The 11,984-nt window shown below is 58.9% G+C and overlaps 1 protein-coding gene across 1 annotated transcript in view; it reads right to left on the bottom strand.

The window, feature by feature from the left end:
* Window positions 1-10,878, bottom strand: part of LOC102438603 (Down syndrome cell adhesion molecule-like protein 1) — a gene marked incomplete at its 3' end in the record, with an annotated part of 28,741 nt that extends 17,863 nt beyond the window's left edge. The window contains exons 1-3 of the mRNA XM_006107545.1: window positions 10,765-10,878; window positions 10,276-10,377; window positions 4,645-4,837 (exon numbers count right to left, since the gene is read on the bottom strand). Of these exons, the coding sequence (XP_006107607.1) occupies window positions 4,645-4,837; window positions 10,276-10,377; window positions 10,765-10,878 (409 nt within the window). The remainder of the gene's footprint in view (window positions 1-4,644; window positions 4,838-10,275; window positions 10,378-10,764) is intronic.
* Window positions 10,879-11,984: the final 1,106 nt, after the last annotated feature.

The following is an 11,984-nucleotide window of genomic DNA, read 5'->3' as shown; positions in this document are numbered from 1 at the left end:
CAGAACCTCACTGGGAGGCCTTGGAGCCACCCCTGCCCCGCAGGCTTTGCTCAGGGCCCTGGAAATGCAGACAAACCCATTCCTGAGGCCGCAGCCCCAGCCCCAGGCAGGCTCCCAGCCGGCTCCCCTCCCCAGAGGAGCCCTCAGCCGCCCTCCCGCGTTTGCTCCTGGAGCAGGATCCCAGCTCTTCACCCCTCCCTCTGTGACCACAGCGCCTGCCATCCTGCCGCCCCGCCGAGTGCCACGCAGGACCGTGGCCTCCACGCCGCTGGAACACGAGGGCCGGCTCTTCCCCGAACCCCGCAGAGGCCACGGCCTTGTCCAAGCCGGAGGTCCACAGACCAGGAGGGAAAAGAACAGTTCGCCGCACTTCACACCCCTTCCCATCAGGGGCTGCTTCTCCGGAGCCACAGCCCCGAGCACTGGGCCTCGGGCGTCAGGGCGCTCACCGGAGGCTCATGTTGGCCCTGTTCCCACTGCCAGCGTCCCTCTCTTCACCCTCCTCTTCCTACAGCCCGCGCCCCAAGCTTGGTCGGCCATACCGCCCATCCTCCCCAACAGCAGCTCCAGGGCCGCCTCACCAGCAGCAGAGCCAGTGCCTGGGTGCTGAGTCCACGCAGGCCTAACACTCAGAGGAGAGAGAGACACACACCCCAAATCCCAGGCCTCCGCTCCTGCCTCACCCCCCCCCCTCCTTACCAGGACAAGGCCACTGCCTGGCTGCTCCTGGGGGAGGCCCTTGGCCTGGGCAGGTGAGTATGCAAATCTGAATGTAAATTATATGCAAATCCAGGGCCTGCCCTTGAGTTCCAGGCACCCCCCCACCCTGCATCTCTGCTGCCTGTGGCTCACCCCACTCAGGCCTGGTGCCCCCGGGAATACACGGTGCTCTGGGCTGAGAAAGCACTCGGGGGTGGGGGCTCTCCTCTCAGCTGCTTCAAATGTCCCCCAACGAGATTCTGATGGAGGGAAGAATCTCCCAGCCTGGAGCTATACCCCGAAAAACAAAACGTTCTCTGAATACCCACCCTCCCTTCAACTCATCCACAAACAAAATCATCCTCCACCAAGCCCGGGGGTGCCCAGTGGAACCGTGGGTACCAAGCATGGGTTTCCTGAAGCCGTGGAGAAGGTAAGGGGGCTTGAGGTCCGCACCCCTTTGTCAAAGGCCAAGAGCCCACCAGATGCTGGGGCAGACCCCCACCCTGTGTCCGGGGGCTCCCAGCCTCTCTGTTTGGGGGCTTGCTTCTTTAGCAAAACATCTCTAGGCCAAACTGGAGCTTGCATGCCCACCGCCTTCCTCCCCACCCGCCAATTTAGGAAACATAAGCCTCTCCCCTCCTGGGATCTGCTAACCTAGTGCCGCCTTCGGGTCAACTGCTCACTTGTTTGTTTCTAGCTGAGCTCCCCATTCTGCTGCGGAAATATAGGCAAGGCAGCTGCCTGATGCCCGGAAGCATGCCGCATCGGAGAGGTTTGTGGGCACCATGGCCGTTCCTTCTCGCCCGTGTAATTCTAGCGCCAGAGCCGCTGCCCACCGCCCCACCCCAGTGCTTACTGGGCCTTCACCTGCTTCCCCTGAGTTGCATTTGCCATTTCAAGATTTTGAAACACATCCCCCCTACTCCCCCTCTTTTAATTAGACACTGAACAGAGTGTTAGAGATTTGCTTAATGGTTCGACGAAGGCTTTTAATTTGGTATTCTCAAGAGAGAAGAACCACGAGTCCCCATTGGAGAGGTTGGGGTGGGAAATGAAAAAAATCAATGCAACCCATTACTTTGGCTTTTAGAAAACAGGAATTTTACTGCCGGGAAGCTGGTCTTTTACACAGTAAAAATGCAAATGCCGGCGACACAGATGCTGGCACGCGGGATGGAAGCGGAGAGAGCCGCGCCGGGGTTCATCTGGCTGCCCAAGCCGGGGTTTGTTTTGGCGATAATAAGACCGTTATTGAAGACTCCATAACCGATTATTAAAATATCTTCCCAGTTTAGTTCTGGGGAATCGGTCTGAGCTCAGTCTTCATCCAAAAAAAAAAAAAAAAAGGTTTCGAGAGGAATGGAAATAACAGAAGCTTAAAACACATTCAATCACCGCTTAATTCCGTCCAGAGGATGAGCCATCTCCTCGTTTCCTCTCCTCTGGCTCTGCCTCCTCCCGCTCCTCACAGATGGACGTACAAATTATTGCAGGAGGGTATTGTTTTCTGAAACAGGCTTGAACATCACATTTACATTTTCTTTGGTGCCGCGGGGGTGGCTGGCAACGGGAGAGAAAAATACTCCAAACCCTATCTCCCCTGCTCTCACTGCATCCCATCTCCCCCAGCCGCTTCTGCCCCTCTCCCTCCCACGTCACCCCAAGCGAACAGGCCCCGGGGACCAACCTGGCACCTAAGACCCAATCAAGGCTCAAAGCAAATGAAAGGCCTGCCTGGCGAGGCGCCCGGCCCAGCGCAGAGGCTGGAGCAGCTGCATGGCAGGCGCGCCAGGGCTCTGCAGGCCAAAGAGCCACTCAGGTGCTGCCTCACCTGCACCTCCAACCTCCCAGGCCGACCTAGGACAGGGGCAACTTCCTTCTCGAGTTGGAAAGGATGCTGCCCCTGGGCATCCTGCTGTCCTCTGGGCCTTCTCCGCCCCCACCTCCATCTGCTGCCTCCTATCGAGTAGCGAGTAGCGGAGCTTCATTTATTAATGCCCCGCTTCTGGGAGGGGGAGGGGGAGGGGCATCGGGGTTCTGCTCAGGGGCCTCCACTCCTGGGAATGGGCTGCTCGGGAGGAGGTCCCCAGAAAGGGGGTGGGTGGTTGAGGACAAAGCTGGGTCCCGGTGTGCAGGGCTCAGGCCCCGATTTCTCACCAGACAAAATGGAAAAGGGGTGGGGGCGAGAGGGAACCCGAGAGAGAAGCTGCCGCTCCTCACCTTATGTATTTTTAATATTAATGTAATTAAAACTGCAAGCCGAGCCAGCCTGCGGGGGCGGGGGAGGCAGGAAGAGCCTGGGAGAGGGAGGCTGGGTGGTGTGTGTAGCGGGGTGTGGGGGGAACTTGAACGCTAGAAGGCCTTCTCGCTCCCGAAAGTGGGACGGAGGGTGCTGTGCAGGCGACAAGGTGCTAGCCAACCGGGCCCAGGCTTGGTGTGGCCCCCAGCGGCCCCACTGCTCTGAGAAACTCACCTTGTCCACCACTGGAAGGCCACCCCCCCGCCCCCCCTCACCTGCCCCTCACCAGGCCTCCAGGCAAACCCCAGCAGTGCCTTGGCCTTCAGTCTGGCTTTGACCAGGAGTATTGACAAATGGAATAGGGGTTACCTCCCCCCCCCAAAGCCAGGAGCCGCAGCAACCAGCTACAGCAGGTTGGGGACGCCGCACCCCTGGGGCCTCTGCACCGAGGACTGGACCCCCTGGAGCGCCCGCCATTGGCTGGACTGCCCTTCCCCCATCGCTCAGGGGTCAAGAGTGGTGGCTCCTCCCGGGTCACCACCTGGGCAAAGGGGGGCGGGGAGAAACCGCCCCCAGGCGGAAAGGAGAAAAGTTGGAGGGCTGAACCCGGGAAGCGGAGCGCACAGCGTGTGTGCTTCCCCGCACAAGGGCGTGGAGTTCGGCCGCTGGTCTCCCGCCATCTGCGCGCCCCGGGCACGTCCTCTACCAAAGCCTGGAAGCCCGGCCGCCAACGGCCTGGCCCCGACTCGGTGCCCAGGCGCTCTGGTCGGAGACCTCTGCCCCCTTCCAACTGCCGGTCCCGGCCACTTGGAGGGTCAGGTGCGCAGCGCCAGCAGGTCTGGGCACGCCGGACACCTGGACCCGCCCTAGCAACGCTTCCTCTGCCGGACAGCGACACGCCCCACCCCTCCGGCCCCATCCCCGCTCCGGACGGAAGACTGGCCCGTGTCCGCTGACCGGCTGACTGGCACGCAGCGGAGACTCTGGCGCCTTGGAGCGCGCTGCTCGGTAGCTAAGGCGGAGCCGCGGAGCCCGGGTGCGCGGGGAGGGGGAAGGGGGAGGGGGAGGGGGAGGGGGAGGGGAGCTGGGAGGGCGGCCTCTGGGTTTGGAGAACAACTTGCTCCCCTGGGGACCCCAGCTCTCGGGACCCCAGCTCTTCCGCTGAGCATCGAGCCAGCTCCACTGGGCGCCTTTCGGGCGGCGCAGGGGTCCGGCGGCGGAGGCGCGCGGGGGCGAAGGTGGAGTAGCCACCGGGTCCGAGGCCGGAGGAAGCGAGGGCTCCCGTGGACACCCCCCGCCCGAGGACCCCGCCACTCGGAGGGCAACTCAGAGGGCACGCCGGGGTCCCAGCGCCCCCAAGCCGCAGGAAGCGGCCCGGGAGCTGGGGAGGGGTCGGGGCAGAACTGCGCCTGGCGAGGAGCGGGGGGGAGGGGAGGGGCTCGGCCCCCCCCCCCCTCACCTCGACACCAAAACGGCAGGAGCGGTGGCCAGCGGAGCGGCCCGGGGCGGACTCTCACCCGGCCCCTCTCCGGGTGCTCGCCCTGTCCCCGCTGCCACCCACCCAGGGCCGGGCAGCGGGTCGGTCCCCGGACATCTGGAGCCCGCCCGGCACCCCGCTTGGCACCCCACCCGGCACCCCGCCTGGCCGTCAGCGCGCGCGCTCCCGGCGCTGCCCCCGCCGCCGGCGGCTCGCGCGGGCTCACCTTTGTGCCAAGAGTCCAGGAGCAGGAGGAAAGTTACCAGCCACATGCCATACAGAGGCCGGTTCCCCGGGGATGGTCCTTGGCCGCGTGCGGCAGCGCCTCTCCCCGCTCCGCGCTCGCAGCCGCCCGACTCCGCGCCGCTCTCTGCTCCTCGCCGAGCGCTCGGCGGCTCCTCCCTCCCGGCTCCCCGCTCCTGTCATCCGCGGGGCTGGGCCAGGCGCCGCTCTCCCCGCCCCCCCGCGGCACCCCGGGGGTAGCGCCGCCCAAGTCGGCCCCCAGACCCGCACGCACAGGGTCGAGGACCCGGACATAGGACCCTGCCCGGGGTTCGCCGTCTGGGAGGCAAGGGGTCTCTGCCACCCGCGGGCTCAGAGCTGCGGGCGCACACAGGAGTGTGTCATAGGAGTGCCAAGAGCCCACCGTGCTCGTGCCAAGATGCCCGGATCTCCCGGCCGTCACCTGGGGACAGTGCTCTGTGCCTCCTCCAGGCCAGTTTACCCCATTGGGTGGCGGGGGGGGGGGTCTCCATAAAATCCAGACTAAGATCCGTGGGTGCCGTCTGCGCTCTCTCCACCCCACAGCTCAAAGCTGCTGCCTTCCAGCCCTGTCACCTCTGCAGGTCAGCCTGGGGGCCCGGGCCCGCCCCTCCGGACCCGCTGGGATTCTCTGGGCACTGCACATGGGCTTGTTTAGACAGTATCTGCGTCCTTCACTGTCTGCTCATTTCCTGCATCTTCCTCCTGCATCTTCAAGACCTACCACCCCCAGCTTTCTCACCAAACAAAAACGGGCTTCTCCCTTAGACCAACCTGCATGAAGTTGGTGCAGGATGGAACAGGCGTGAGTGAGGGTATCCTCGCAAGTACAAAGTAAATGTTGAGCGCCTGCTGAGTGCCAGACACTGGGCTGGCTCGGGGCCCAAGGCTGGCTGAGTCAGGTTGGCGGTGGGAGCTGGCAAGGGTGAGAAGCCGTCCTGGCCCCGGGCAGGGTCCAGAAAAGGGATCCCAGCGGCTCTGAGAACGGATAAGCCGGGCCTGGGCCTGGGCCTCCCCTCCTTGAGGGTAACAGAGGCCACCTGGATGCGCCCAACGCTTCCTGGCGTGCTTCTGACCCAGCTCTCTGCGGTGTTCGGGGAGGGGGTGTGAAGGGAGGAGGGGAGAGAGGGTGCTGTTTAGCTCCATCTGACAGAGGAAGACAATTTACTTCCCCAAAATGTCTTGCCCAAGATCAGAGAAGGGAACTAGGACTCCGCATCCCCAGGTTTTGCCAAGATAACCTAGAGATTTTAACTAAAACTTTAAAGTGCGTTTACTTTTAAGATGTGTTAAAATATACAGAACGTAAAACCCACATTTCAACTGTTCTCAAGTGGCATTTAGTGCATCTGCATTGTTGTGCCACCATCATCACTACCCATTTCCGAAACGTTTTCATCATCAGAAACTAGTCGTTCAACATCCTCCCCTCCTCCCACCCCATAACCTCTCATCTGCTTTTATGTCTATGACTTTGGCTATTCTAGGTAGCTCGTAATCTCAGTGGAATCATATTGTCCTGTCTTATTCCACTTAGCGTACTGTCTTCACGGGCCACCCACGTTCCAGCATGGAGAAGGAATGTGTCTTCACGGGCCATCCAGGTTCCAACATGGAGCAGAATCGCACTCCTCTTCATGGCTGAGTACTATTCCACTGTGTGCAGAGACCACATTTTGTTGATCTGTCCATTTGTGAATGGACACTCCCCTTTTGGGTTGTTGTGAATGATGCGGCTCTGACCGTGAGTATCTCTTCCTTTGAATCCTGCTTCCGGGACCTGGAGGTGAAATTGCTGGATCCTATGGTAATCCTAGTTTTAACTTCCTGAGGAACTGCCAGGCGCATTTGCTCTTTCTGTATAACATTTTAAGAGAACATCTCAAGGGCTCCCACTACAGCTGCTCCCTGTGACCCTCACAATATCTGTTGAAGCTTTGTCACCCCCTTTTAAAACAGGTAAGCACATCGAGGCTTCGCTTGTTCAAGGTCACTTCCGTTTGTATCGCAAGCAAGACTAGAACCCAGGTCTCCCGGCTCCGGGGCAGAGCTGCTGGCTCTCCACTGTGCTGTCCCTGCTGTAGGACGCTGTCACCACCCTAGAGTGGAGGCTTTGTCCCTAGCGCTTTGTACTCTGTGCACGGGGAGCGAACAAACCCAGGCAGACGGTGTTTGGGATGACCAGCCGAAGCCTCTCTTTACATATAGAGAAACCGGCCCGAAGGAGGAAGAGGGAGGAAGCGACGGGCCATCCTCCCCTCCTGTCCCTTCCCCTCTAAAGGGAAGGTTGCTGAAAAGAATCCAGTTAAGCCTGTTGACCCAGAGCACCTGGTCAGGCCGAGCCTAAAATACACGGCCAAGTCGGAAGGTGCAAGGGCTGCTGTCTGCTGGGGCGGGTGGCGCTGAGTGAGCCTGCGCGTGCCAGCCCAGCTGCTCCTGCCCCACGGGCTGGAGGGAGAGAGGAGGCCCTCTGCCTCCACGCACCTGAAGTGCATCCTACAACCTGTTCCTGCCATGCTGCTTACACCTGGGCCTTTAAGGGACCACTGCGCTGTGCAAAGGGCCAAGCGTTCCCTGAGGCGGGGTCACTCACCGTGTGCGGGACCACAGTCTGGCTGTCCCTAAAGAGGAGGCTTGTATGTGGGAGCAGGGAGCCTTTCTGCTGTCACGGTGAAGGGTGCGGCTTGGGGGTCAGACAGAGCTGAGATCTCAGCCAAGTCTGGCGCTGCGTGCCCTTGGGGAAGTCATGGGTACCAAGCCCGATCCCTCGTTCCCTCGCCTGTGAACTGGGGACTGCTGTGAGGATTCAATACTTCAAGCCCAGGGCCAGCCCATTGTAAGCACAGCTGAATACTCACTACAGGTCCTGGCTTTGCTCTGGGGACCTGGCCTGGGGGGTGGGGGGATGGGGAGAGGAGGAGGCGAGGATGACCTACTACACTCCTGCTGTGACAAGGCCAGCGCCAAGGCAAGAAGCTGCAGAGACCAGGAGGAGGCGCACTTGAGGCTGCAGAGCAGGGGGAGATGGCCAGCAGGGAGGACCCAAAACAGGCAGCCCTCATGTTTAAGAAACATATCTTTAAGGAACATATCTTTGAAAGTGACAGTCTGGTTTATTGTGTTCGGAAGTCCCCTCTTAACTGGAATTTACCGAGAGAGCTAGCGTGGCAACGTCAGGAGAATCCGCAAGGGGACCCAAGGGAAAGGGCGCCGGGTGGGAGCGTGGGTGCTCCACCCACCCCGCCCTGAGCCCGGTGCGCTCCCACAGCTGACGTGGGAGGCTTTTTATTTTGATAGAAGGGACAGTTCCTGCACAGTCTCACACTGGATGGAAGCCCTCACACCCACACACGCACACCGCGGCGAGAGCAAACACCGTCGCCAGCAGGCATAATGTGAACGTAAACACGCAACGCCAGCACACCTGCTCGCACGTGAGTTCCACCCAACCCAGACATCCCGCACTGCCACCTACGCGCATGTCCTGGCATTGTGTTCGCAAAGCCTCAGATCTGCGGGTTCCTTTCTAGGATGGACGGGCCAGCTGTTTGAAAACAGTGGTCAGCCCTGCCCGGTGTGGCTCAGTGGCTGAGCATCGTCCTGTGCACCAAAAGGTTGATGGTTTGATTCCGATCTCTCTCTCTCTCTCTCTCTCTCTCTCTCTCCTTCCTTTCTCTCAAAACAAAAAAATCAATAAAAACATTTTTAAAAAATTTAAAAAACACACACATACAAACAACAAAATCCACAGTGATCACTTTCAATATTTTGTTGCACCAGAATAGAATGTTGGCTGATGATGTGGTTGGTGTGTGTGTGTGTGTGTGTGTGTGTGTGTGTGTGTTACCAATGCAGCTGAAGCAGCAACATGAAGGCCTGGGAGGTGACCCCTCTCCAATTCAGGTTAATCATGGATATTGGGGTATTATTTTGTCATGTTATATTAGGTCTAGAGTCATCATGAGAAACAACAGCTATTTTTACTGTTTAACTCATACAACAGCTTATATATTTTGGATATTTCTCGTCAAAAACAAAGCCTTCATACGTGTTCTGAAATTCATATATATATGCTTTTCATAAAAGAAGTCAATACGGACCAGGTCAGTGTTAAAAACTTAACATTTGGGGTTGTGTAGCTAATTCAGAGTTGACCCTCTTATACTTATTCATTGATTGAGGAGGAGAAAACAAATAAGAATTTCCCTGCTTGTTTTTTTTTTAATCTGTAATTTATTTTAATGTTATAGAAGGAGTCCTGGCCTACAAATCAGAAATTCTGGGTTCTAGTCTCACCTTTGCCACCTTAGCCCACCGGTGACCCTGGATGAGTCACTTTCCTTTTCTGGGCCTCAGTGTCCTCGCGAGTAACATGAGAGATTTGAGCTAGAGGATGAGCAAGGTCCTCTCCTAAACTGGAAATAGGGTGAGCACTAACAAACACACACATGTCCACCCCGTGTACGGTGTGTGTGTGTGTCCCCACAGACCTATGCATGTTCTCTAATGCCGGCAAAGAAACAGAAATGCAAATGTTCATGCACAGACACCTAGAAGCAAACAGACACACACAAAACACAGAAATAAGCAGCTTCTGCTTCAAATGCACGCACACGTACCTGAAATCCTTCGTTCTTCTAGAGCAGTGGTTCTCAACCTTCCTAATGCCGCGACCCTTTAATCCAGTTCCTCATGTTGTGGTGACCCCCAATTTCATTGTTACAAATTGAACATAATTAAAGCATAGTGATTCCTCACAAAAACAATATGTAATTATATATGTGTTTTCCGATGGTCTTAGGCGACCCCTGTGAAAGGGTCATTCGACCCCCCAAAGGGGTCGCGACCCACAGGTTGAGAACCGCTGTTCTAGAGACAGGACGAGTCGTTGCATTCCTAGACTGATCCCATCTAAAAAGGTGTGCGTGCCCTGGCCGGTGCTCAACTAGTTGCAACATCGTCTCCTTATGTCAGGGTTGCGGGCTCCATCCCTGGTCAGGGCACATGTAGGAATCAACCAATGAATGCATAAGTAAGTGGAACAACAAATCCATCTCTCCCCCCTCTTCCTCTCTTTCTCTAAAATCAATTTTAAAAATTTTATAAGGGCCCTAGTTTGGCTCAGTGGATAGAGTGTCGGCCTGTGGACTGAAGGGTCCTGGGTTGGATTCCGGTCAGGGCACATGCCCGGGTTGCGGGCTTGATCCCCAGTGTGGGGCGTGCAGGAGGCAGCCGATCATGATTCTCTCTCATCATTGATGCTTCTATCTCTCCCTCTCCCCTTCCTCTCTGAAATCAATTTAAAAAATGTATATTAAAAAGGCATAGGTGTCATTAAATTCCCTAAGCGCTCCTTACCCAAACCCTAGACGCCCAGGTTGGCGGACTTTGGCTGTGTCTCCCCTCAGCGGTTTGGATGGGAGCGTCCTGGTTCTAAGCTCACTGAGTTCAAAGCCCTGAGGCTCCTCCTGCACAGATGGGGTCTCTAGGGCCCTTGTTCAGCCCACGGTCGGGAGGGTTAGCCAGGGAGGCTGGGTTCCCTCAGTCACAGTGGCCTCTCTCCCCTGTCTGTCCTCTCCTAGCTCTCAGCTCTGACGCTGGCCTCGAAGTCGGCCCTGAGAGGCTCCATGAAGTCCCGATCCTGGAGGCGATGCTCGAAGCCGCCGTGCTCTGGAGGGCAGGGGCTGGGGGACCTGAACTGAGAGAGAGAAACGGAACTCCCTGAGCGGGAGCTAACTCGCTGCCTCCCAGGTGCTCCTGCAGCGCCTCTGACCACACACTCACAAACGTGTTTGTCAGATTGCGGTGAAGGAGCTTCCGTCTGGAGAAGCTGCCCGCAGTGTTTCTCTTTTTTCTCCACCTGTGCGAGCCTTCCCGCGGCGGCCACAGCTCCTGCCAGTCCGCCAGCCCTGCCGCCCTGCCTGCCCGACACCAGCGTGGCCGTGGCTCACGCCTGGTCCTGCATGTGGTTGTTCCCCGCACGTCTCATTCAACTCGGAGCCCTTTCATCCTGTCCCTGCAGAGCCTGGCCGGTGGTCGCGGCACAAGGCCACTCAGCACATGACTGAACGATGGGCGAGCTCACCGGCCAGGGTTGCAAAGACCTGAGGCCGATGTCGTGGGCCATGCCTTCCAGAGGGAGGTCCTTTAACAGAACCAGAGCCTCAGCCGGCACCGCCCTCGCCTTCATCGTTGTCATCGTCACGGCTGCTGGGCCCCGAAGGGTTCATGTTTTCTTCCATTTCTGACCCTCACTCGAAATAGTCAGTTTGGGCCAGAGTCTGCTTTGCTGGTTACACAGATGAAGAAACTGCAGCTCAAAGAGGTTTGCGAGGTGCCCGGAGCGTAGGCTCCAGGAGCCGGGGGGCAGGCACCCGCACGCTCAGGTGTTACAGGAAACTGGGCCGATGCTGCTGCCGAACTGCCATCCATCCTGATGCTCCTCTTCTCCACTTGTGGGCCTGGTTGCATTTGGGGGTGACTGGGGGCCCCCCTGGAGCGAGTGAGTGGCCCTGGGATCGGTGACAGGGCCCGGGAGGGGCTGTGTGCGACTGCCACCTCCTGGGCAGCTCACTCGGCGCCGCCCACACGCTACAGGGCCAGGCTGTGTCGCCATATGACCACGGCCCGATGGTGCGCTCACACATTTAACGCTGGTTAAATGCTTCCAGAGACCAGGGGCTCCGCCCACTCAGGAGTCCGCGCTGGCTGCACTGTCTGTGATGAGGCACACGCTCTTCTCTTCACTGAACCCCCTGCCCGGCCCTGTGGCCCTCAGAGGGTGGGCCCAACCCCTGCCAGATGCCGGCTTTTCCAATATTTGAGAGCAGCCACCGCGGCCGCACCTTCCAGGCTCCCTTCCTCGCCCGTCAGCACCGTTCTGGTGTGATGTCCAGCCCTTCCCCTCGCTGTGCACACAGCCCACTCCAGCAGGAGCTCCCGGAGACGGGGTGGCCCCAGGCCAGGGCTGGAGCCCAAGGACAGGAATGCCCCCTCTGGCCCCTACCCCTGCCCAAGGCGCTGTGGCTTTGGGGGGCTGGTGTGCCAGTGAAGCGGGGCCTCTTTCCCATGACCGGCCACTGGGCGGGCCTCAGCCCTGCACCTGAGGGCCGCTGGGGGAGAGGGCATGATGGAATGCAGCATGGTGGGTCTGCCGGAGGTGACTGCAGGGTCAGGGGGCACCATTACCACGCCCTGAGGAGCCCTGCCCGGCCCGAGGTCCTGGCTCGGCCCAGAGGAGGGGACAGACTCAGCTGAGAACAGTCTGAGGAGTGTGAGGTCCCCGTTTCAGGCCACAAATGCACG

This window comes from Myotis lucifugus, unplaced genomic scaffold (genome assembly GCF_000147115.1).
Source record: "Myotis lucifugus unplaced genomic scaffold, Myoluc2.0 scaffold_1253, whole genome shotgun sequence".
Classification (NCBI taxonomy): Eukaryota; Metazoa; Chordata; class Mammalia; order Chiroptera; family Vespertilionidae; genus Myotis; species Myotis lucifugus.
The sequence above is the reverse complement of the archived record's forward strand: the minus strand, read 5'-3'. Positions and strand labels throughout refer to the sequence as shown.